The sequence below is a fragment of the Sebastes umbrosus genome, chromosome 5, assembly GCF_015220745.1.
Source record: "Sebastes umbrosus isolate fSebUmb1 chromosome 5, fSebUmb1.pri, whole genome shotgun sequence".
Taxonomy (NCBI): domain Eukaryota; kingdom Metazoa; phylum Chordata; class Actinopteri; order Perciformes; family Sebastidae; genus Sebastes; species Sebastes umbrosus.
In genome coordinates this window covers 17,228,183-17,254,785 of record NC_051273.1, presented here as the reverse complement: position 1 = coordinate 17,254,785, position 26,603 = coordinate 17,228,183, and the positions used below count along the sequence as shown (strand labels likewise).

The 26,603-nt window shown below is 41.1% G+C and overlaps 2 protein-coding genes across 2 annotated transcripts in view; one reads left to right on the top strand and one right to left on the bottom strand.

Moving 5' to 3' along the window:
* The first annotated feature begins 605 nt into the window (after nt 1–605).
* LOC119488709 (lipoprotein lipase) lies at nt 606–7,938 on the top strand. Its single transcript, XM_037770570.1, has 10 exons — nt 606–873; nt 1,638–1,834; nt 2,191–2,370; nt 2,828–2,939; nt 3,027–3,260; nt 3,929–4,171; nt 4,460–4,580; nt 4,865–5,083; nt 5,232–5,339; nt 6,077–7,938. The coding sequence occupies exons 1-10, from the start codon at nt 774–776 to the stop codon at nt 6,096–6,098; spliced, it is 1,536 nt and encodes a 511-aa protein (XP_037626498.1). The 5' UTR covers nt 606–773; the 3' UTR covers nt 6,099–7,938.
* Nucleotides 7,939–9,676: 1,738 nt separating this feature from the next.
* The window catches only part of si:ch1073-396h14.1 (disintegrin and metalloproteinase domain-containing protein 10), a 34,616-nt gene continuing 17,689 nt past the window's right edge, over nt 9,677–26,603 (bottom strand). The window contains exons 9-15 of the mRNA XM_037771019.1: nt 22,188–22,351; nt 18,038–18,209; nt 17,756–17,900; nt 17,412–17,595; nt 13,679–13,778; nt 13,075–13,295; nt 9,677–10,364 (exon numbers count right to left, since the gene is read on the bottom strand). Coding sequence (XP_037626947.1) covers nt 10,260–10,364; nt 13,075–13,295; nt 13,679–13,778; nt 17,412–17,595; nt 17,756–17,900; nt 18,038–18,209; nt 22,188–22,351 — 1,091 coding nt within the window. The 3' untranslated portion in view covers nt 9,677–10,259. The remainder of the gene's footprint in view (nt 10,365–13,074; nt 13,296–13,678; nt 13,779–17,411; nt 17,596–17,755; nt 17,901–18,037; nt 18,210–22,187; nt 22,352–26,603) is intronic.

Here is a 26,603-nt window from a genome sequence, read left to right as displayed (position 1 = left end):
AAAATGCTATATATATATATATATATATATATATATATTGCAATATGTGACCCCCCTCAATCATTGTTATAAATGTAATGAAAATATCTTTATATTATTTTAATGTAATTAGATATTTTTTTTATTGCTTACTTACTGTTTTCTTTTGCAGTTTTTACCATGTGATGTGCCATTGAGTACTTTTTAAAGCGTTATATAAAATAAATGTATTATCATTATTATTATTATATAATTAAAGATTAATTTGCTATATTAATGACATTTTTTATTATTTTTATAACCCTTTTTCTCCAGCTAATGGAGTAATTATTCAATCAATAAATTAACTAATTAAGTAATCAGGAAAGCAATGAGTGTAGTAATACTGCATGCCATTCATTCCTCATGTTGGGCCAGTTCTGTTGTGGAAACACACACATTTAATAAAGTTAGAAGCATTAATAAAACATTCTACTGGTTTTAATGGGGCTCTTTACAACCGACCGGTGTTGTTAACTCTTCTCATAATGATTTACCTTCAACATATCTTTCCATCGACCCGCCCGGAGCTCAGCAGCCAATCGCCTGTCAGAGGAGCTATTTAAGACGCGGACGGTTCAAGGTGGTTCAGATATCAGCGCTACTGCGCGCAACGAGACGCACTGAAAGATCACTCTGAGGAGGAATACACACACTCACTGACTATCTACTCTCTCTCTCTCTACTGCTGCTGCAAGATCCGACTGACTCACTTCAGGACATTTTCATCTGAAAGGAACCAGCTGTAAAAGGAAATGAAAGCGTGGAGAGTTGGGTTTCTGTACTTTGTGGTGTTGAACGCAGCTGTGCAGTATGTGACGTCTCTGGAGGAAGAGCTCGAGGACTCTATTTTTGGTGAGTTTATCCACATTTATTATTATCTCACATATCGAGAGGAGGAAGAGTGAGTGTACTGGTGCAGATAGGAGCAGTGAAAAAGTTGGATATGTGTGTGTGATTTACTTGCAGTATGAGCAGGGTGTGTTTGGACTACTGGATAATAACATTAACTTTTATAGGCTACTACAGAGTGCATCACGTGTCTATGACTAAACTTGTCTTTGTGCTTTTTGGCAAATACCCAACTTCTACTGACTATTTTGTATGAAAGACAATAAATGTTTGTAACTTTCAGAGGAACAAAGTGGTGAAAACATTCAATAATCTCACTATAGAGTGCATTTATGTTTACAATCTGGGTCAATGAATGTGTGTGTGGTTCCTGCATCCACCTCCCCACCCCCATACCCTGGAAACCAGCACAACCCCCAGTTGGGTTGAGTCAGCTGACTGTGTCAGGACCACTGAAACTTTAGGCAGATTATAGTCGGTGAGGTGGCAGGAACAAAGCCGGGAAAGACTCTGGGTGGTTTCTATGGAGCTCAGTCTGACCAAGTGAACCCCTGCAACCCCCGAGGAATGATCTAGTCTAAGGTGGAAACTCATTTACTGAGGGGGCCCCATCGAAGAGGCCCGGGTTTATTGGAGCCATTCACTCAGTTAGCTAGTCAGGCGTCTCCAACCTCCGAGACAGAACATTAGATCAGATTTACACATCGGACAAAAGCACCAGGCGTTTCTCTTCTAACAGCTAATGTGTCGACCTTCCACTCTCTCAGGTAACCTCCTCGACCCTCTGAAAGACCTGTTTGACCACAAGGATGACAGCAATCAAACTGTCGCCAGATTCTCCCTCCGCAAACCGTCCCATCCCGATGACGACCTGTGCTACATCGTCCCCGGCCAACCGGACTCCCTGGCCGCCTGCACCTTCAACAGCACCTCCAAAACCTTCCTGGTGATCCACGGATGGACGGTGAGCCGAGACGCTTCAGCCTGTTGTGGCCTGCCCCGTCTTTAGAAACACCCGAGGGCTTTGTTCATTTCACTCCACTTTGGTTTAAACACCTGTGACTCGTAGTGTGTCATTATTTCTCCAAATTCCAGTGCCGTTAAGTCTCCACAAATTCACAGAATTAACTTTCTTGACAAGAAATAACATGTTGTAGTTAATCACCAAAGAACATGCTGTAAAGATGAAGTGGACTGGAGGTGGTTCTGTTTTTACAATACAGCCATTAAAGCTATCATTTTTCCCTGAACTTCCTTTAATTAATGCCAGTTTGATTGCTTTGCATTGTAAGTTTAATGTTGTGACTGTCATTTCAACAGCTGAGTGGGATGTTTGAGAGCTGGGTGGCGAAGTTGGTGACAGCGCTGTACGACAGAGAGCAGACGGCCAACGTCATCGTGGTGGACTGGCTCACCTCGGCACAGAACCACTATGTGGTCGCGGCTCAGAACACCAAAGCGGTGGGACAAGAGATCGCTCGCTTCATCGACTGGATCGAGGTCAGTGGGGTTACAAATTTGCAGGTTTCACCCCAAAATGTTACACCCGTCACACTATCCATTTAGAGGGGTAGACAGACTTTCACTATCTCTTCATTAAAAGGCAACCTTGGTGAACGTTTGTAGTTGCTTTTTGAATGATCTCTGACACAAGAACATTGAGCCCAAAAAGACAACATAAAAAAGAAAACTTAATTTACAAGTGGTCATGAATTTTTCCACTCAGCAATAAGTAAACAAACCTGTTTTTTAAAACATTGCAGAGTTGCTAATAAAGCTGTTACTCTCTAAAACAAACCAAAACACTTTTACAGATAATTTATTAACCATTATTAACTTCTTTAGTGACTTATAGGCCCTGTCTTATACCTTATTGTCGCTAAGATCTGCAATGAAAAGAGTGTTTGTCTCACTGATTTTCTACAGTAAATCATATTTTCACCACTGTACTTTAAAGGAAACCACCAACATGCCTCTGGAGAACATCCACCTGATTGGCTACAGCCTCGGGGCTCATGTGGCTGGATTTGCTGGAAGTCACGCAACCAATAAAGTTGGAAGAATAACTGGTAAAAAAAATATCTGATAGTAACAGTTTACAGTTTAATTCAGTTAATTGTGAGTTGATTGGTTAATCCAGCTGTCTCTGTCTGCAGGTCTCGACCCAGCCGGTCCTGACTTTGAGGGAGAGCACGCCCACAGGCGTCTGTCCCCCGACGACGCTCACTTCGTGGACGTCCTCCACACCTTCACGCGGGGCTCTCTGGGTCTCAGCATCGGGATCCAGCAGCCCGTCGGCCACGTGGACATCTACCCCAACGGAGGCAGCTTCCAGCCGGGCTGCAACCTCAGAGGGGCTCTGGAGAAGATCGCTAATTTAGGGTTATTTGGTGAGAACAATTTATAATGTAAAAGCGTTAACTTGAACTTAGCAAAAAAAAGGAAATGGCTGTAATTCTATTTGTGTTTTTTTTTTTTCATATTGATAATAATGAACATTTTGATGTTTAAATTGCCACTTAAAAGCACTTTCTGATGCACACTTTATGATTTCCCAAAACTAAACAGTTATTGAGATATCAGCAGGGTTTTTTTTTTAATATTATATACATTTTCTAATCAACCAGCCTCAACCGGGATGACCATAAGTGCTGCTTTTAAACAAGCAAACAGCCTCAGAGTTATATATTAGCTTCACATAATGGTGCATAATTCAACATTTCTGCTAAGAAAAGGCCAAGTCATTGTTTTGCAAGTCACAAGTAAGTCTCAAGTCTTTGCACTAAAGTCCAGAATCAAGTCCTAAACTTTGAGTTTTGAGCCCTACACAACTCATAATGCGCTCCTCACCAATATGTAATGCCATTTTAACAACGGAGTAATGATATACAGTATTACATTTACAAAAATCATGAATGCTCAAACATGAACAGATCAAACATGGCTGAGGAAAGGTCAGATAGAATATCAGTGATAGGTAGAGTAAATCTATTTAAAGGAATGGAAGAGTTAACACATTGACACAATTATTAAATCTGGTTCCCTCTTTCCTCCTCAGCTATCACCGATGCAGTGAAGTGCGAACACGAGCGCTCGATCCACCTGTTCATCGACTCCCTGCTGAACAAGCAGGAAGCAGCCAAGGCCTACAGGTGCGGCAGCAACGACATGTTTGACCGCGGCATGTGTCTCAGCTGCCGCAAAAGCCGCTGCAACGCGGTGGGCTACGACATCAGTAAGGTCCGCAAGGCGCGCAACGTTCAGATGTACACCAAGACGCGAGCCTCCATGCCTTTCAGAGGTCAGTGGACTTCAACAATAGCGGTGTTGGAGGAAAAGTGGATAGTTCGGTTTGGGGGAGGTTGCACAATTTTCCTACTTAACCAGATTCTGCTCTAATTAATGTTTTAAGTTATTTATAGGGAATTAAAGACTATCTGAGCTCAATAGTATTTACATTTTTTGGTTGCTTTGTTGGCCAAAGTCTGATCACCTGCAGTTTAGTTTTGCAAAACCGACTCATTTAACTTTGAGCAGCTTCACTACAGCAGCCTGCATGCATGTTTAAAATGTTTCTCTTGCTCTACAGTTTACCACTATCAGCTGAAGATCCACTTCTCCAGTAAGGTGAATCGTTCAGAGATGGAGCCGTCGCTCACCGTCTCGCTGTACGGAACAAAAGGAGAGGCTGAAAACCTGGAGCTCAAACTGTGAGTGGGTGCTTTAAAAACCTTCATAAAAGAGAATTACAGCACTGTGACTTGCATCTCGCAAGTTATGAGTTGTTTTGTAAGAGTCGCACAGTAGTCAAAGAGCAACAGCGTGAAGTAGAAACCATAAACAGTGATACAACCGCAGACTTGGCAGCATGTGCTCCTGCTATGTGGGGTTACATCACGGTTTATGGTGCAGAGTTTATGAGGCTCAGCTAAATAAAATACTCCTACTGGCTATGAATAAAACACCAACATTTATTTCTATTTCTGTCTGGCAGAAAGGAGAAAATAGCGACGAATAAGACCCATTCGTTCCTACTAGTAACAGAGAAGGATATCGGAGATCTGCTGATGTTGAAGTTTAAATGGGAGGAGACGAATGGCTGGTCAGCCTCCAACATGTTGAAGATGGTTTCCTCTTGGTGGGCCGGTGACTCAGACAGCGCCAACATGGAAGTTCACAAGATCCGCATTCGAGCTGGGGAGACACAACAAAAGTAAGTTGTGCTATATTGGAAAAAAGATTTATACAGAGACCTAAATGTGATAAAAAAACACTATTTTAGCATTATTTCTAGTAGTAGAAGTAGTACATTGATGAAGTGCTAATACAGATGGATTGTTTTTTATTAATTTCTTTTTCAGGTTGGTGTTCTGTATAAAAGACCCTGAAGCTCAGAAATTAACGCAAGAGGTCACATTTGTTAAATGTAAGGACGCGTGGCGGTCGAACCCGAAGCGAACCCCAAAAAGGTAAGTTACCATCTGCAGTTTCCCCCAATCAATATTAAAGGGTGACTTCGGTATTTTTAAACCTGGACCCTATATTCCTGTGTTTTTGTGTCCAATCGACTAATGGGAGCAACAATTTTTTTAAATTGGTCCAGTATTGAGAGAGTAGTCAACGTTGATGTATTTGCCACGTTACTTCCGTCCTTAAGTTACGCCACTTTTGTAGTTATTTTAACCCAAACCACTATCTTTTCCTAAACCTGACTAAGTAGTTTTGTTGCCTACCTTCGTAGGTAAACACACGAAAAATGAATGAACTTTTCATGAGACATCATATGAACAGTTGTATGAGGATGCGTTGCACTAAGCTACGCTTTCTGTACTCCAACACAACAAACCGCCATTCCTCTCTCCAATTCTCACTCACGTTTCCACCGTTGTCTTCCGGTAAAAGGTTTTATTTCTCTGTAGGTTCCTTTCCATAATGTTGTCAGACACTTATAATAACAATCTGAGCCTGTACATTGTCGGTGAGGAGTTGCCCCGAGCGATTACATTACAGCCTGTTTAGCGGCTGCCGTCTGCAGCATTCTCGCTCAGTACTGGACCAATATCAAAAAATATTGTCCCCATTAGTCACTTCGACACAAAAATATGGGAAAATTAAAAAAAAAAATCCAGGTTGAAAAATAATGAAGTTACCCTTTAACATTACTGTTGAGGCTTTTAAATAAAAACACACTTTTCTTTGTCCGTAGAATAACTCTGGAGAATCACTGACCCCGAAGAAAAGACTCCACTGTTGAACGCCCTTCAGTCCATTTCAGCACTTATAATTTATAAACCTGTAACTTATTTTAGTTCTCAAATGATACAAAACTCTCACCGCCTTGTGTATATCCACAAAAGTAAGTCTGTTATTTAAAACAATATGTGTGTGAATATTGTACAATATTTTTGTAAAGAGCTGTTTTTATGACACGTAACTGTAACTTCATTGTTGCACAAAAAAAAAGTAAATGCCGTCATCTTTGGTGCATGTTTTGTATCCAAAGAATAGTCACCTCAGAGCCTCGCATACTGAGAGGTGTGACTGACTGGATTTACCGTTATAGTTCTGGAGGTACTGATGTCCCATTGTGTAAAATACCTCAAGTTAAATTTCATGATTATAGCGACCACTGTGAAGAATAACGTCCTCTTGGTCTGGAAAAGAGGGGAAAATAACCGTTGAAATTATGAATTTCTTCAGGTGTTTTATGCAATAGGGTGCAGTTGATTTATGTATTATGAAACTAACATAGCATTCACCACTGTGGCTCACAGCGCTGTATGTGACTGTGAGACCTCTAACAGTGTGCCTTACTGTAAACTGTCTCCAGAAGTAAGCTGTGCAAATTGTCTTAACTTAGTTGCTGTTTTTCACCCCAGTTTGCTTTATTATTGATATTCTATGAACTTTTACTGAAACATCTGAACATTCAAAAATTGTTTTAAACACTTTTTTTTTACTGCTAAACCTCACCAAGATGTTACTTTGAAGCTGTTACCTCAAAGAAGCACCTGACATTTTGTCTGCTATAGTACTTAAAGTTCTATTAGAGCTATATGAGGTGAGATGCTCAGTGTGAGTTAGAGAGCACAGTTAAAGGAGCTCTATTCAATATCCAGAGCATTAATTAACTGTTGTCTATGTAAAGATATAAGAGGAGTAATGTCTACCTGAGCAGAGAATGAAATCATCCTCGCTCTGCATGTGCTGTAATCCAAGCATCTCCGTGCTTTGTTGACATAGCTGGGCCGGCCGTGCGTGCTTTTAGTGCCTTTCAGTGCATGTGAGCGTGCACCCTCATACGGCGGTTACAGCTGATAACACGTACCGACCGACGGCGGCATTGTGGAAGCATAGCAGCCACCCTCCAGTTCCCCCCCAGGTTAACACTGACCACGTTTACATGCACATTATTAGTCCACTATTATTCAGAATTTGATACGGGTCATGTAAACACCATATTCCGTTTTGATATCCTGAATTAGGCCTTATTCCGAATGGAGCATTTTGGGATATGCCGATTAGCGCTGTTAGCATCGTAAGCTGTGAGCCGCCGGCTCAGCTGTCGCCATGTTGAGAGTCGTGCGGAGGCAATAGAAATGCTTCCAATCTCGCATTTAGCACCTTTAATATCAATGTTGTCCTGTTGTCTTTCTGCAAGTTTTCTTCTGTACGTGTGACTTTTTAAATCTTGACTAATGTTCTTTTATTCATACTTACATTTCCAGTTGTGCGAGCAATAATAACTAAACCTTATTGGCTTTTTAGAGATCGGTACTGTAATCATTGTGACTTCATCTCCACCTTCTTTAAAAAAATTTGAAATGTTTGACTTTGCACTGAAAATGGGAAGCGATTGTTAAACCTAGTTACTTGTACAGTCATGTAAATACAATAATACAGATGGATTTTGTAGTATGGAGCTTTGTTAGTTATATATTTTTACCTCTGGATGACTTTAATGTGTTCAATGTGCATTTCTATAATCTTTTGTACATATTTGTAAATATTCACTGTATGTGTAAATTCTTTAATAAACCAAAACTGCCATCTGGGAAGTCACCCTGAGCCGGACTTTTCTTTCAAGGTTGTGACCGTGAAAAAAGATAATAAACTTTATTATCATGAAAATGTTCCATTGTTATCACTCATACTTACCAGCTCAAGGTTGTTTTTATTCCCTTTTTTTTATTTATTATCAGTACAAAACCTGTCTGTGATCCAAACATTTATTTTAACAATTTAAACTCTCACATCTGTTTCTGATACAAAAGTGCTGGAATTGTTAAATTACACAAGATAAGCTCTGTGATTTTCGCATGTCCTTGTGGTTGTGGCGCCATTGTGTTCGGCTGGCATGTGTCAAGGTGACCCGAGAGAGATAGACTCCACCAGGATACTTGTGTAAAAAAACTGCTTTAAATCCAGCACCAAATAGGCCTTTTAGTTATGACATGTAAATCCTTAGAGGTAGAAGAAGTGTTCAGATCCTTTACTTGAGTAAAATGACAAATACAGCAATCTAAAAATATTCTGCAATTATACTATCACCTTAGTAAAAGTACATAAATATTATCAATTAAATGCACTTAGGGTATCGAAAGTAGTTTACTACTTTATATACAGTTAGGTAGTTTATTGCAGTGGTTCCTAAATTAGAAATTATATACAAAACAAGTTCTGCTACACAAATTTGTAGGGCTGTCCTCTACCAAAGAAATTCTTAGTCGACAAACACTCATGCAATTTTGTCGACTAATCGATTAGTTGATATAATCCTCATAAATTTCTTGAAATTGAATGATTTAGCAAGAAAAAAGCATGAAAAGGACTAATCGACTAAATAAATCGTAGTCGACCGAGACAAAACGACTGATTAGTTGACTGATCAACTAAGAGGAGGCAACCCTACAAATTTGCATTCATTTTTTTTTTTACTCTCTCTAGCCTTTATATTTGTAAAATATTTGATAATTTTACCTCTTTGGACATCAACAATGAAACCATCTGAGAAGTTTGGAGATAAAATTGATGGAACTGGGCCCTGTTCTTCAGATGTAGCTTGTTCTTACTGGCGTCATATGTGGTTCACAGTAAACTGTCGAGGTCACGATCCAGCTGACTGTCAATAAACCTGCCCTTTTACAGTTTTCGGCTTAAGGACTTTTCGCTCTGACAGCACTTCCAGATATAAATTAAGACAGCTTTGTAGATCAACAACAAACCAACATGTTTTTTTTTTTCATGTAAAATTTTAACCTTTATTTACAAAAAAGTAATTGTATCTATAGCTGTCAAATAAAAACTATGGGATAATAAAATGTCCCTCTGAAGCAAAGAGCAGAAGTAGAACGTTTCTTAAAATGGAAATACTCATGTAAAGTACAAGTACCTTGAAATTGGTTCTGGGTTATATATCAATATTATATCGATATCGTGATATGAGATTAGATATTGTCTTAGATTTTGGATATCGTAATATGTGTTTTCTTTTCCTGGTTTTAAAGGCTGCATTATAGTAAAGTGATGTAATTTTCTTAACTTACCAGACTGTTATCTTTTACCCACTTATTACGTCATTATATCCACATTACTGATGATTATTTATCAAAAATGTAAATATTTTGTAAAAGCACCAATAGTCAACTCTACAATATCGTTGCAGTATTGATATTGAGGTATTTGGTCAAAAATATTATGATATTTGATTTTCTCCATATCGCCCAGCCCTACTTGAAGATGAAGTGTCTTTACACCCCTGTAAATCATAAATGGTAAACGACTACTCTTCAACATGACGAACATGTTGACGGTCACTTAATTAACTTTATTAGGTTTGTAAAAAAGCAATGACAGCATTCAAGCCAAAGATCCTGTCAAGAGGTCCACAAAGTTACCTCACTCCCTCTCTCGCTGGGAGGATATTAAAGCTGAAACAGTCTCACTGTGATGGAAAGCTGAAACTAGCGCTCAAGTTCAAACACAACAGCAAGGACACACCGCAGGGCGAAACAAGGGAGAGTCCCGTCAGTCTTTAAATGGCTGGAGGTGTGTGATGCTATGTGGCCTCATAGGGGGAGATGACCGACCCAGTTGGCAGTGGCGTTTTCCACAACATATACATCACAGGAGACCCTCATCGCTTGTTGAGATGTAAATAGACAAGTGACACAAGGAACAGACAATGGCAGATGCATAATGACGTACAAAGGTATCCGTTACCAAAACAGCGTGAGAGGCGCTGAGCAGGTCACCTGCAGATCAAACACTGTCTGTGGAACAAAGTTGAATCTTTTCAAATATGTCCTTGACACTTCAAAATCCCAGGTGAATGAATCCTAATGAATTTGAGCGTATTCCCAGAGGTGACGGGAATCACAAGTCTTAGGTCACTCCAAGTTGCTGTCCTCCAGCTTGTGGCCGCAGAGGCAGACGGTGCAGCCCATCACTCCAGACAGAGTCAGGATAGCCAGCAGGATGGCCCACCAATGAGCCTGCACAGGATAAATAAAATGATTGCATGTGAGTTTGGATTACTGTTGACTGTATTATTTTGACCAGGCTTTTGTCATGCTAATCGGGGAAATGTTTTGCAGTGAACTAAAAAACAAAAGCTTCCTTCATGGTCTTGTAACAGATTTTTTGGGTGACAGGAAATACAACAAACCATTCGTTGTATCCCAAAACAGAATACTTAATGTCTTCACATCTTGAGAAGCTGGAACCTGAGAGATTTTTCAACCCGATCTCACGGGAGGGCTCATAAAGAGCACGACATTCCCGCGTGTCATGACTACGCATTTTAGGCTTTTCGTGTATCATTTATACGCCAAATTGTTAACGTGAAATTTTCACGGTTATGTTTAGACAACAGAACTATACGGTAACATCCGCTGTTAGGTTTAGGCAACAAAACCACTTAAAGCTGGCCCACACTAAAAAAAAATGGTGAGAGAGCCCACACATTCATATGCCATTTGGTGAGACTGGGATGGAACGTTTTATAATTTTTTCTTGAAACAATGACTTAAAAGATGAGAAAACCGTTGCATATCTGTCAATCGACCTATTGATTCATTGACTAATCTTCAAATCCCTAATTGACAATATCAATTTACATGCACAATCATTTCTATGACCTCACAAGGTTGAATCACATACAGTATGAGCTTTTATCTGTGAATAACAAAACAGCAGAAAATTGCAACAAGAGCAGTTTGAATTTTTACTCTCTTAGTGGCGGTATGGATAGATTCATGTTGGGTATCTGGTGTCATATTCTTGGTTGAACTTATGAACCTGCACTGTTTTGTTGTGATCTCTAGTTGGGCGTAGAAAAACTCTTCAGGCCCCAACCAGAACAGATCCAGTACACTGAAGTACAATGAGTCAGCAACATACTTTGCTGTAGGTGTGCTAAAACAACATAATGGTTCCTGAAATGAGGGGTGATTTCTGTCTTCAGTGAAACGGATGGCTGAGCCTTGAGGTGCTCTTTTGACCCAAATGGGCATTCCTGATTCTCCGCGCTGTCATGATGAGCTAAACCTCAAAGGCAGCGACGACTGAAACATCGAAGATAGCTGAACATCGGGGCAGGAAGTTTAACAAACACTGAGCTGAGGACGTCACCTACAGCAAACATCTGCTGCATCTGAACAATGACGACGTCCGTGGCCATAGAATACAGTAATACGGTATTTCAACCACATGCTGAAACGTTGCATCTGACCTGATGGCCAGAAAACAATTGATCAAATCTATAAAGTTAATACATGAAGACCTGTGTGATTAAGATCTCTGTGTACAATAAGACACTAATATTTCCTTTGAAAAGGTAGTAAAAGGAAGTGAAACAGTTCATTAAAGGTTTTTAAAAGGGTCTGACACTGATTAGATGAACCCTGCGGAGCTTTCATCGTAAACAAACACAGTTTTGTTTACGTTCATGTTGCCTTTAGGCTTAACAAACATGTTGAATGCACAATGCATGTTTAGGTGCATTATCACCAGCAGCTGTTAGAGCCTGCAGCAGCCAGCTTAAATGTACAGCATAATTTAAACTATAGAAGGACCTGCTCATCAAAACATGACTCCACAGCGCCTCCAGTGGCCAAAAACTCAGCAGGGTGCCTTTAAGGTGACACAACAGCAGCCACTGTGGCCACATGTGATAATTACTAGATAATGGTAAATGCTAAAATGTAGTTTGGTACGGTAGCTCAAGTAGAGAAGAGTCACAGAGTCTCAAGTTTCACAACAATTTCCAGGTATCAAAGTCTGCAAACATTAGCTAACATTACCCACCATGAGCTACTGGTCATATCAGACCAAGTAAAGGTCTTTACAGACTGGCAGCGTTTTTTTTTTCGTGCGATTAATTTGCACCTTAATATATTTTTTTCGAACTGTTGTTTTTGCCATGATTACTTCCATAGCATACGCTGATAGTATACGATTTTCAGGAGGGCATCAAGGCCAGACCAAGTCCCCACGACGACGTAGCAACATACTATTTCTTCTGAAAAGTGAAGCCAAAGCAGGTGTGCCTTAAACTTGCATTCTTTCTAATAGCCAGCAGGGGGCGACTCCTCTGGTTGCAAAAAGAAGTCTGATTGTATAGAAGTCTATGAGAAAATGACCCTACTTCTCACTTGATTTATTACCTCAGTAAACATTGTAAACATGAGTTTATGGTCTCAATCGCTAGTTTCAAGTCTTCTTCAATACAGCATGATGTTCATTTAGTAAATTATGGTCCCGTTTAGAGTCAAATAGACCATAAAGCAGGGTATGCTTTAGGGCGTGGCTACCTTGTGATTGACAGGTTGCTACCACAGCGTTGTCCGGTCTGGGTGTTGTGTTTTCGTCTTACAACTTTAACCCTTTTACAGTGTTTTCAGTTTATGAAAGTTAATTGTAACATTTTGATCACCCTAAAAATGTCTTATTCAGCGTTCGGTTGTACTAAGCACCACCCTCTCACTTCTGGTTGCAAAAAAACAAGATGGCGATGCTGAATTCCAAGCTTCAAAATGACAGTACACAAACCAATGATAGACGTCACGGTGACTACGTCTTACATACAGTCTATGAGTATCAATAATGGGATGACATCCTTATTAACTGTTCTTCACCTTTACTGTGACACTCTCTATCATTTCACATTATGCTGTTATCAAACTAATCGTAGGAAACCTTCACCTTCATCCACTCCGCTATGTCATCGAAGTCATCCAAATTGAGGAAGGAGTTTTTCAGTCTTGCGATGGGGCCATCTGCATCCAGCAGACGACACACGTGGAATTTGTCGCAGTATCCCCGGTTCCCTGAGCACGGAGCGCCGCCGACCAACGCCAACGCCTTCTTCTGGAAGTGACGGGACAGCACGGAGGAGGTGGTGCTGGCACACGTCTCGGGTTTACCTGCCATTGAATCACATCAGATATATCATAATACATATCTACTTAAAGCCACTATGTATATAATTTAAACCTTTCTGACTTTGGTAGTATATTTTTTTCTACAAATAATAACAAACCAAAATTGGAAAATTGTTTTCAAAACATAGATAACAAACTTCTAGCATCCGGGAGAACAACTGAAAAATGTGAATCAAAACAAAACACCTGTTATAGTTTGTACAGGGACCATCGTGTCAGATGGTGTCTGGTGTGATAGTATTTAGGTCATCCGACGGAAAACAATAAAGTAACCTCAGTACAAATTGACACAGGATGACGTGTTGGGACACAAAGCGTAAACACATTCCTCGGTGGTGTAGGACACATCGCAGGCCTGTAGTTACCGGGCTGCTGGCAGCACATGTGGCATTTCTCCTTCATTGAGTCTCCTGGACAGTCACACTGCTGCAGACTGTGCTTCACACACACCGACTCGACACAGACCTGCACAGAGAAACAGAGATGCTCATTAAGGTTAAGTTTAAACATCCCTGGTTCTGGATAAAGTTAAGCTTAGGCCCATAAAAAACTTCAGAAAAATCTTGAAGATAGAGCAAATATAGGTAAAAGTACTAAGTATACAGTTCCATGCATCCGCTCCCAGTTCTGATGTAGAAGCGTACCTCAGGGTGTGTCGGTACAGCGTGACATCACTGTTTGATGTGGTTAAAGGTGCCACAAAGCTCTTTCTGACCACACACAGGTGAATGAAGCCCCTTTTCCCACTGGACAAAAAAACCCACTAACATCTGGCTTTTGTCTTCAGTGGGAAGGTTAAAATCGGCATTCATTCCCGGGACAAATTACTCTGTAGTAGTCTCCGGTATGGTAACGGCTCCGATCGGATAACATGACATGGACATGCTAATTGTCGCCCCTTTTCCGGTGCGATGCTGTAGAAAAAAACCCCCTCATTTTTCTACTGTTCCAACTCTGGTTTGAGAGTTTGAAAGAGAGACTGAATAATTAACAGATAGAAAAAAAGAAATAACCACCGTAACATTTTCACTGTTTACAAACCATGTCCGTGACGATGAACCTGACGCACCGGGAAAAAAACCCAGAAAGGCCAGTGCAACGGCACGGCATATTCACAACGGGTAAGGAGTCTATCGCCTATTTTTAGCAGGTTTTTCTGTATTTAAAAAAATAACAACGCATAATCAAGCTAATTTTGGTGGGAAAAAGGTATCTGGTTACTCGTTAACAGTAAGTTGCTTGTTAAAACGTTAATCAGAAAAAAATTTCTCTCAAATCTTGCTGTATTTTTCCTTCTGTTTCCTAATATTACATCTGGGTCTGTTTATTTTGCCTTTTACTGAACAATTACATAAATTATTGTTCATTGTTATTATTGTTTGTTATTTACTCAGTCTTTGGGAACACATTCTGGACAGTTTAATCTTTTGTAATGTGAGTAATTTGCTTCACACATGAGGCTTCGTAGCAGCCAATTATTCTCCGGTACTTGCTGTCATTTCCCTTTTCCGAATTCGGTTCGAATGTCACCTGTTTCCCTTTCAGTTGATTGGAGGTTATTCAGATCAACTGTTGCACAGGGTGTGGGAATTGTGGCTCCTAATCAATAACTGAGAGCAGCTTGGTGCATTATTCTTCCTGGCCAATCAGAGCGAGACGACGCTCTTTCTTCAGGGCTTAAGAGAGGTGAAGAATGACACACCCAGGACACTCTGATCCTTCTCTGATATAACGCAGACCTCATTTTAGCACATATTGTCAGCCAGAAACTCTGGTCCCTAGGCCTCTTTGAGACTTCTTTGCCGTTTTAACTTTTCTGATTGAGGGTGATTTTCTGAAACCTAGCTGGAGTGAATATTAAAGAACACCTTTCCACTATAGGTTACCTGCATCAGGGCAGAGCTTAGTGCTATTTGTGCAAGAGATAATAGCCGAACAAGCCTAACAATAAAATAACGCCTGCAGGCTTTATTTTGTTTCCTTATTTTATTGTTTTATCTTCATACACATTTCTTTATAATCAAAGAGGCATTTTTCATTATTATTAAAGAGGCCTTTTTTTCAGAGTGAAGGCACTTGTGAGATTTGTTTCCCAAAATAAATATGTCTTTATTTGTTGGGAACTGGTTCTCAGGCTTCTTCCCAATCAGCTGAAATCTGGGGAATCGGTACCGCCCCCCAGCTTTACACACTTTATTTTCTTCAAAAGGCTGACATAAATATAAAGTTTCTTTGAAGAACTGAACCAAAATGAGGCTTTAACTCTGTTTATTTGTACAGAGTGAGTCAGCTTTCCTGTTTTCTGTTCATTTGATTCTTAGAAGGATTTGAGCATTTAGTCGAAAGTGAGTCAGCTGAAATAATTTGATTAATTTGAGCACTATAACTAAAACCTTCATTTTTTATCTTGCATCATCAGATTCCTTTACTTTTCCAGTTGTTATGATCGATGTTGCTGGATGAGATCTTCAGAAGTTAGCACACTTAGCACCTCTGGAGAGTAATATATCAAGAATAACATTCACAGCTGGAATAAATTCCTCGCCTCTCAGGAGGACATCGTTAGACGCCCTTTTAACGGTGGAGGAAATCTGGTCAATGTGGTAACCTGGGTTAGATCAGATCTTTTCTTAGTAACCAGGATTACATCAGATCTTTTCTTAGTAATGTTGTGTTGCAATGGTGCATTTGTTTACAAATAAAGTGGATTGTAAACACACTTATTGGACAGTGGAACATCTGATTGAATCAAGATTTTCAACGTTGTGTTAGCTGATATATAAACAGGAAGCACTGAATCAGTTTTGCAATATCATATAAACAATAATCTATGAATAGATAGAACTTATTTCTAATTAATGATATCTGTCTGGTTGTGAAGTGTGTTTAACTACAAATCATGTATTCTTAACATTTTTGCGAAACATATTTGAAAGCAGGTGATACAGGTTGGAATACACTGTGTTGCACAGTGTAGCCACACGCGAGCGCGCATATGCACTGGCGTGTTATATCTAGTGAAGCCCGTCTTGCAAAACAGTGTTGGCCGCGGTCGGAGGACGCGGAGGAGACCGTAGTTTTGGTCTCCAGGGCCGGAGTCTCTGCTGTACTCTGCTCCTCTGCCTGCTTGCCTTCACTCAGCTCGCTCCACCTCACCTGCATGCGCGCACACTACACACTGCAGAAGACTTCGTAGCTCTGAGAATATCTAGTGAATGTGCAGTGGACGTTTGTGCAGAAATAACTGCTGCAGCTCCTCCAGACCAACAGAGGTTTTCCGTGTCTTGTGAAGTGACGGGGCTCCGCAGTGAGAAACGTTATCGTCTCCGACCGGGTGCCGGTGTCTCCCTCCGACCGCGGTCGGGAGGCTGAAGCAGGAAAAGCCAACGCTAGGATCAGCAGTGATTCATGGAGAGACCTTCGTCTGGTCAGCTAACATTACTGCCAAGCAGGTGAAATATAGAGTGATATTGTGCTTTTAGCTGACGTGTGTCGCCTCACTGTTTTGAGCGATGCTCGTTCATGTCTATTTAGAGCGAGCAAGCGCGAGCCCGATGCTGACTTTCGTTGACTTAACGGCCACAAGTGTCGCTGTTAACAAGCATTTCTGATTCTTACGAACAGTCCCTTTAAAGTTAGGGTAGGTGATTTTGAGAAACTAGCAAGAGTACGCTAGATTTGAAAAATTATCTAACCAAAAAACCCAGCTTAGTGTTGCAACTCTTTTCCAATGAAAGTAGCTAGCAGCACTAGCTCCAAAGGTCACTAAATCTAGAGAGAAAGTCACTAAGTCGGCAACACTGCCAGTCCGTCCCTTCAGGCCTCCCTCCATAGCCACTCCCCGAAAAATATCAAAATGAACTTAAACAACGAACATGACTATTGGTACATTGAAAGCTCCAGAATAGTTACTAAATGGGCCTTAAGGTGAGATTGTTTTCAGAGTCAAGAATAAACTCCAAAACATAGATAATCACTTTTTTTTTCTTTTCTGGACCAGCTTTGCAACATCGCTGTACACTTTCACACTTTGTTGGGCAATGTAGTCGAAGCATATTGAATCACAGGGGTGATGTGCGGTGGATGTTGTGGCCTCACCCCGTTCATGCAGACACGCGTGCCCTGACTGCACACTGTGAGGTTTTCCTTTGCGCTCGGCTCGGAGCAGAGCGGGGAGAGGCCTGAACACATGCCTTCTCTCTGACAGTCTGTCTCTTCATCGCAGGTCTCACCCGCCGGCTTGAACTCACAATCCTGACCGCAGCACAGGCCCTGACTTGGACTGAGAGAAAGCACCACACACAAAGAGCCATTTATAAATAAAACAACGACTCACCTAGGAGATAGAACATCAACAAGGATGAATATGGTGTGCTGCTTCAAATTCTCCTGAAAACTAGAAATGTGTAAAGCTTTTATGCACACTCTACTGGTCTGTGTACCTGCAGGTTTTACCAGACTTGAGAAGACACTGGATTCCTACAGGCTGTTTAGCGCTGAAGCAGCAGAGGTCTGTCTCGTTGTGACCGACATCACACTCCTCGCCTTTCTCGACAATCTGGTTTCCACAGATGGGCTGATCACTGACTGGCCAGAAAGAACAGATAAGCAGATAAACACACACAAGTAAACACAGTTCACAGTTATTTACAGTGACTGATACACAGTGTAAATGTTTGATCCCTGACACGCTGGTGAACACTGTCTGATTTTTTCTTCCTCACCCACAAAACAGTCGTCCTTCTTCAGCTTCAGGGTCTTGCTGATGTGTTCGATGCTGCAGGGCGAAAACTTCTCGTTGTTTTCGCGAACCTTGTCTGTGGCGTGAGGGAACATCAGGTACCTGCCTTTGCCGCTGCTGGAGCCGAGGTTTCCACAGTTTGAGCCCTCGTCGTGCTGGAACAAAGACAAAACACCAGAAATTAACATGTTTTTTTCTGGATATATTATATTTTTACACACTGAGCAAATGGAATAAGCAGTTATTTGGACATTTCCATTAAAAGTACTCAGCCGTGGACAGAAACACCGGGGGGAAACAAATGATGTAACCAAGCTGAAAACATTTGTCTCCATCCTCGTTATAGGCCATCATCACAGACAGTAAAACATTTTTCAGTGCAGCCTCACAGGCCTTTTCCGAATGGGCAAAAGAACATTATGACAGAAGTTTGTGATGACCAACCCCATGCTCTATTAGGTCTCATAAATTGTTGCAGCAATGTTTGGGTTGATATCATTCGTTACAAGGATTTGTTGCAAAATTTAACCATTTTATACCACTCGAGAATTGATGAAAATCATCAAAAATCCCTCAAAAATCCCAGATTAAGACACCAAGACCTTGAGGAACTCCATGGAAAAAGCCATGCTGTGTTTTAGTATCAAAAACTTTTGACATTTCTGCAAGCATTGCATTTTTCAGCGATTGGATGGCGAACACTTCTGTCCTGTTAACTGCTCAGAAATCCCCTTATTGTCAATCTTTATTCTCTAATTTATCTCTTTATGCGATTCCAAGACTGTTTAGGGACCCCAGTATGCAGAAATATTCAAACACACCATTTTAGAATAGGCGAAAATAACACATTTAAAATGCATTAAAAAAACTGCATGTTTTTTGCCCCAAAATTGCATGTGATTATCTTAAAGTGGGCATGTCTGTAAAGGGGAGACTCGTGGGTACCCAGAGAACCCATTTTCATTCGCATATCTTGAGGTCAGAGGTCAAGGGACCCCTTTGAATGCCAGTTTTTCTTGCCAAATTCAGTGTAAATTTGTAGCGTTATTTAGCATTCTTCCCGACAAGCTAGCATGACATGATTGGTACTACTGGATTCTTTAGTTTTCTAATTTCATATGATCCCAATACCTTCACTCTAGCTTGAAAACTGAGCCTGCAGTTATCTTTGTTATATTTTCAAATAAAAAACATATCCTTTATGCAGTCAAAAGATTTCCCGTGAATCTGATGGCCATGAAGCAACAGACAGAGGAATGTCGGGACACCGAGAAACACAACAGAAAGCTCGTCCTGCTTTGATCAGAGATGTTTGTGGAACAGTTTCTGCAACTCATGTTCTCTGGATGTCAAACTCACAGGTGAATTATAGACCAGGGGGCGGGAAAGACTTGAATTTAACATGGATCGTGTTTTGATGCGGGTATTTCTGCATCTGTTCTTGATCAGTTTAGTGGATGTAGTTTTATAGTTTGCACTATAGCTGTCAGTATCTGCTGCTCTGGGGTTAACACTAACAGAACTGCATGTCCCAGCACATGTTGGTGTGGTTTCAAAAGAATAGTACACTTATCTTTGTTTTGTTATTTTTTTTGGGTTCATTTGGTATCATATAGGGATTTAAATTTAACGCTGCAGTCACAACAAAAAACGTTGAAAGCAGTACAAAAAAAGAACAGCAGCCAAGTACTGTACAAGTGTATATCAGTAGTGTACTCTGTCAAGTTTGCACATTTCCTGTCCTTCCTGTTTACTTCTTAAACACCTGCTAGTGGTTTTACAGATACTGTCACCGCAGACATAACCTAGATTCAACTTTAACATAAACAACCCATCAAGAAAAACGATAAATGTTGTGACTGTAAAGCTTTTTGGTCTCGGAGGGAAACAAGTTCAGTCAAGAGGCGCTGGATTATTTACACAATATTATAATATGTGTATTATTAACATGATATCAATATTTTATGTTTAAATATCACGGTTATCGTCAATACCGGTATATTGTTGCATTATTAAATTAAAACATAATTGTTAGTTTCTTATCTAATTAAGGGTTAAGAGCATGAAATGTAGCAACCAATTGTAAAAAAAATCAAAATGGTAGGAAGGAGCAGGACAACACAGAAGAATTATATATTTCTATTTACTATATTTTGATTGTATCTTTCGCCTGAGCAGAAAATTGATCCGCAGCACACAGCTCTGAAAGCCACTGTATGCAATACAGTATCTGGTTTAAAGGGAAGTAGGCCAAAGGCCAAAGCAGCTCTTTACCCAGAATTCACTCTGCCCACCCCTCTCTCTCCTCCACCGTGATCGCTACAAACCGTGCGAGAGATCTCCTCATGTGCTTCCTCCAGCCTGTCCGGCCTGGAAATAATGAGACATGCCTGTCACAGGAGCCGGGGACACCAGAATTTACAGTAGTTTATCTTCTAAAAGCCCGCAGTGTCCGACATAGTAGAACTAATCTGCTCAGGAACGCCCCCAGAAGACTCTTTGGTCTGTGGAGGTGTGAATAACAGAGGGCCGGGTGAAAAACGCGGCTGGCATTTTGGGCAGTGGGAGAAAGGTTGCAGGTGTTAGCAGCCGTCACACATGGAGAGAGGTGTGTGCATTTCTGTGTGTGTGTATACACACGTAAGCTGTGTGTGCTGTTAAGCTGGGAGCAGAGGTTGTAAATGAAAATAAACAGAAAAGAGGGAAATCAGAGATCCTCCCTCTCCTCTTATTTCAGATTATCCAGTGAGGCTGAGCCAAGAGTTGCTATGAAATAAACCAGTCAATACAGGCCAAGGTCTCTAATGCCCACATAAGTGAATCATTCACAGGCAATTTGTTGCGGTTCGGCGCAAACAGCCATGTATGCCCAGTGAGAACATGTAAGGGAAGTCTAAGTCTAAGGTTAGTCTCTTTGAATCAGGGGGGATTTGCCATGTTGAATTATCATTCAAGACGCAACCCATGCAGTCTCATGTTAGACTAGAAAGTGTTTGGATCCTCGGTTCACTGGGGCACCAAAAGGGGTTCAGGGTAACAGCTCATTGTAGTAGTCTAAGCTTAGACCTTTAACACAGACATGTTATGGTAGAAAATCACAGCAAGCCAGTCGATAAAACAAACTCTCACACTAACAGGATCCTGCAACTGGAACACTTTGCAATGTGACCATAGTTAAAGAGGACCTATAATGCTCATTTTCAGGCTCATACTTGTATTTTGGGTTTTCTACCAGAATGTTTACATGTTAAAAAAAATGCTCTATTAATTCTCATACTGGCTGTGCTGCAGCACCTCTTTTCACCCTCTGTCTGAAACGCTCTGTTTGACCTCCTGCCCGCCCCCCAAAGTCTGCTCCGATTGGTCAGCTGGACCACTCTTCTGTGATTGGTCAACCGAACCAAACTCTTCAGACTTCGCTCCAGCTCCACTCTAAGTAGCTTCATTTGAAGGCATGCCAAACTAGCAGCTAGGCAGGTATTATGCAAATGTATAACTTGGTTATCATCATTACGCATTCCGTTACGGAAGAAAAGACGGGACTTCAAACGAGGCGTTTCAGGCAGTTCAGGAGCAGTGTTACTGTGGGGGAGTGTAACTCCCTTTGGGGCGGACTTTGTAACTTTGCAGACCTTTAACATGCACGAAAAAACTATATAACACACTAAAGGAAAGGCGGAAAGCAGAAAAGCATAATAGGTCCTCTTTAATGTTATTAATCAATATCCTGCTATGGAACGTTTAAATGTCTGCTAAAATATCCACAAAGGGACACAAGTTTGGCTTTTTTTACATATGCTATTACCTTATTAGTAATATCTCTGCAAACCACTATTAATGACCAATAATTTAAAGGGAAATTCCACCCTAAAACAGACTCTACATTGTGCAACTTCAGTGATTTCAGACAGCTATCTGCAACTGTTTATACTAAACTTCCTATCTATGTAGGGCACAAAAAGTATCCTTAAAGTTCACATTATCAGGGGAATGTCATGGGATAAATTGCGTGTTAATATTCAGTGTAACCATGAGTGGTTGGTTTGATTGAGCCACTTTTTGAAGACCCCCCTCTTCATTCACTATCAGACAGATGTTGTTAATGTTTTGTAAAGTCGGTGACGGCGACTGACCGGTGATCCCAGGCTGTGGCCGAGCTCGTGAGCGAGGGTCAGCTGGACGTGTGGACGAGGCAGGAATCGTCCGTAGTTCTGAATGGTGACCAGACCGGTGTTCAGGGTGGAGGTCCGGCCATTACGCAGGGTAGTCTCCTTGGAACATATTCCTCCCCAGTTACCTGAAGGGCACACATAAAAAGTTTGTGAAGAGTTTGTCAGACCCAATGTAAACATTTGCATTTCACTTTGCAATACACTTTGGTTGCATAACTGACCTTGTGCTACTGGAAATACCTTAAACCAACAATTTTTAGCTGAAGCGTTATCGACCTCTGAGGCCCCTTGTCGGGGAGACAGACAGACCAACAGACCTGCTGAACTTCTCTCGTTTCACATCAAAGCCTGCTCAGCCATTAGGCCTCCAATGGTCTCAATCTGCTGTTGGGTTTTACGTAACGTCCCTGAAAGCTATTCCCACAATTACAAACAGCTGGCCACGTTCACATGGATGCGTGGTTGGGATGTGACATCCTGTTTCAGCTGTCCAGCCAGAGGACAGCTTTTACAGGAACTATTCCCATTGGTCAAACTGGGCACCTATGATAAGGTTCCTCAGAGAGACTGGTACCAACCATGTTATAGCTAGCTAGCTCGTCGCAAAGGAGGCTAAATAACGCTATCAAGTTATGCTAAATTTTAGCAAGGAAAAACTGTCATGGCTATTTTCAAAGGGGTCCCTTGACCTCTGACCTCAAGATATGTGAATGAAAATGGGTTCTATGGGTACCCACAAGTCTCCTCTTTACAGACATGCCCACTTTATGATAATCACATGCAGTTTGGGGCAAGTCATAGTCAAGTCAGCACACTGACACACTGACAGCTGTTGTTGCCTGTTGGGCTGCAGTTTGCCATGTTATGATTTGAACATATTTTTTATGCTAAATGCAGTACCTGTGAGGGTTTCTGGACAATATTTGTCATTGTTTTGTGTTGTTAATTGATTTCCAATAATAAATATATACATACATTTGCATAAAGCAAGCATATTTGCCTACTCCCATGTTGATAAGAGTATAACATACTTGACAAATCTCCCTTTAAGGAGATTTGAAAAGGTATCTTTTCAATATTGATATTCGATATTCCTCGTCCATCATTGTTTCCTCAGCACTTATTGCCACCAAGTCTTTCAACCAGCTGCCTTGGGAGTAATCTCCATGTGTCCAACCTCTCTCTCCATTGGTTCCCTCCATGTGTGGTTCAGGTTAGAGGTCTCAGCAGTTCTCATGCACTCACGTGAATTTTATGTAACATCTCTTACACAATGTTGTCAGCAGCACCATTTAGATGGGAGAGGCTCGTGAGGTGCACGTCTGTTAAAGATATTTAGCGCCTGTTTCAGAGAAATCCGAGTTCACTAGGTGTTACTGAGTACTGTGGGAACCAGTCACGGGCATCTGGATCTCATGTTTTTGTACGCAGTGGGCGTAAGTGTGACGTCCAGGAACGGCGAGGGACAGTTAGAGGTTGAAAAACAAAAACAAAAGTGCCCCTTTATCTGTGCTGTTGTAGAAACAATGAAGGTACTGTAGGGGTGAGGAGCAAAGACAAGCCGGTTACTCTACCGTCATATGTCAGGTGAAGGAGGCTGCCAGTGACAATAGAGTAAGCTGATCCCTTGATGTTTGATGTCACATGATGGCTTTTACCAGAAATGAGAAAGCACATTGATTATTTTTTTAGCTTTAGAGGAAAACTCTAAAGGAATTGTCATTATTAATTGTACTCATCACTGCCAAAAGTATAAAGTCAACAGTTTCATATCAACAAACTGTCAGGAAAGACCCCCTCAGCCATGTTAATCAAGAATTCTGGATGCATTTTTCCGCGCATTCGCAGCTTTTGACCTAAAATGGCCTCCCTGGTGGGCTATTCAAGGAGCCGGGTTTCCTAGAAAGAGCTTACTTTGGAGGGCTGCGCTGTGATTTTTGGCAGCGCGAGCAGAAAGGGGCTGCGGATTTGTGTCCCCTCCTCCCTCTCGTCTTCGCCACAGAAAGGAGCCGCAATGAAAGACTCCTATTATTAGCTCGTTGGAAAAACACAAGCGACCCTCCGGCTCACTTAATGCCACACACTCACCATCAGGGGGAAACAAGCAAACACACACACTAAGACACACATAGCACCCGCCTCAAGAAATAGTTGGTATCAATTAACATCATAGACACACACTCTTTCACACGGTTTAATATGAGCACACAAACAAGAGTAAAGGGGCAGCCTTTCCTTGGATAAACAAGCGGGGGGGAATCCGGGTGTCCGAATAACACTTTAACAACAAAAACAGACACAGCGAGCGATTTGACCTCTAATAACACTGACCAAAGTTCCCAGAGAAGTACAATGGATGTTTTCTGGACGTCTATCAAAAGTACTGTAAATAATGTAACATCATCCGATGACTTCCCATCACTGCTCTCTTTGTCTCCAGAGTTCATTGACCTTCACGTTGCAAATCTCAATAGGATTTTCTTGCTGTATTGTGAGACCAAATTTGACCATTTTGTTGCGTGAATACAAATAACAGACTTGCTGGAATGCATCACAGGTCTTCTTATTCAACCTTATTTTTTGTGTTTTTGCTGTCGTTGATATCAGGTGTGATAACATTTGACTCACGCTTAACGAGAATATTGATCAGACAGATTAAATCAAGCAATTAATTCTCCAACTTAAATCTAAACCATAAAAGTGTATCATAATCATTATTGGACCTGAAGTACCACTACAAAATCGAATGGATGTTTACAATGGACCGCTTGGCAAATAACTTTATAGTTTAAAATGAAGGAAAAGGCTTCACAGTAACACGCTTCAACAGGCCTGTCCAGTGCTCTCAGAGTATGGTAATCATGTATCGGCAGAGACTTCAGAGATTTTTGGTCAAAAGTATACTGGAGCACACGGATATTTAAGGCAACCAACTTTATTAGAGGACTAATGTTTCGACGCCAGCCAGGCGCGTCTTCATCAGAGCCAAACAATACAGAGATTCACATTCTCTTAAATAACCTCCCTTAATGAGGAGCTAATAGGCAGGGGACAATAAGCTGCATGTGGACAGGGTTCACAATTATACAAAAGAGAAAAGGAAATATATAACTATTTTAGAATTTAACATAAGTTATTTATAGATGTACTTTAGCTTTAGTGTTTTTATGGAGTAGTATTGTTGGTATACATACAGTATAGGGTATCCCGAAGATGGGTGGTGTGTGATCGATTGTGGTTGGCCACTCTGGGCCAAAATGCCGGGGACGATACTTTGTCCCAGTCCAGCCCCGCGTAGTAGTCGCGTCCCATGAGAACAGTGGAAGGTTAAAGGGGACATATCATGCTCATTTCCAAGTTCATCCTTGTATTTTGGGTTTCTACTAGAACATGTTTACATGCTTAAAAGGTCCAGTGTGTAAGATCTGGCGGTATCTAGCGGTGAAGTGAGTAGATTGCAACCAACTGAAGCCTCTCCCGTGTGCCAAGCGTGTTGGAGAGCTACGGTGGCTGACGCGAAAACGAGCGTATGTTCCTCGCTAGAGCCATTTGGAGCAGAGCCAGTGAGTAGAGTGTGTGTGTGTGTGTACGTGGGAAGTGAGTGGTGAAGCAAGAGAGAGAGAGTGGCGGCGACGGGAGCGACCCCGACCCAAGCAGGAAAAGTTAACAGTGTTTGGTTTGTCCGTTCTGTCCTACTGTAGAAACATGGCGGTACAACATGGTGGACACCGTGGAGAGAGGACCCGCTCCCTATGTAGATATAAACTTCTCATTCTAATCTAACGAAAACACGACTGTTCTTATTATCAGGTGATTATACACTAAAGAAAACATACTTATTAATTTTATATTCCATTTCTGCCAATAGAGCCCCCGAAATGTTACACACTGCTCCTTTAATTGTTGGACTTATATACTGTGGTATATGGGGAGGGACTGGGAGACGCCATATTTTTAAGGTTATACTCTGCCTGGATTATTTTTTTTACGACAGAAATGACCACAATCGACAGAAAGTAGAGAGTCTGATCTATTCAAACATCTATTATATGTTCATATTCATGTAACTTTCCATCCTGCTAGCAGGCAGTGAAAGATATAGTAGTGGAGGCGTCCCAAGGGCAACAATGGAAGGTTAAAAATCAACATTTCAAGGATATACATTTATGGTGTTATTTTAGTCTTTATGAGTTTGTACTCCCAAAAGGATCATTAAGCTAAAAAATAAACCAAACATCCACAACAACGCCGAAATTATTGTGTGGAAATTTACTATTTGTTCCTCAATTAGTCCCAGGAGAGGAAGGGATGTTACTGGTGCGAAAGCTTGAGTGGCACGAGACGTTTAGACCCTGAACCCCTCGACCTCCGCTGACG

Coding starts and splice junctions, on each gene's coding strand:
- LOC119488709 (XM_037770570.1), top strand. CDS start 774: ATGAAAGCGTGGAGAGTTGGGTTTCTGTACTTTGTGGTGTTGAACGCA. Junction 2,371..2,827: donor GCTTCATCGACTGGATCGAG/GTCAGTGGGGTT, acceptor TGTACTTTAAAG/GAAACCACCAACATGCCTCT. Junction 4,172..4,459: donor AGCCTCCATGCCTTTCAGAG/GTCAGTGGACTT, acceptor CTTGCTCTACAG/TTTACCACTATCAGCTGAAG.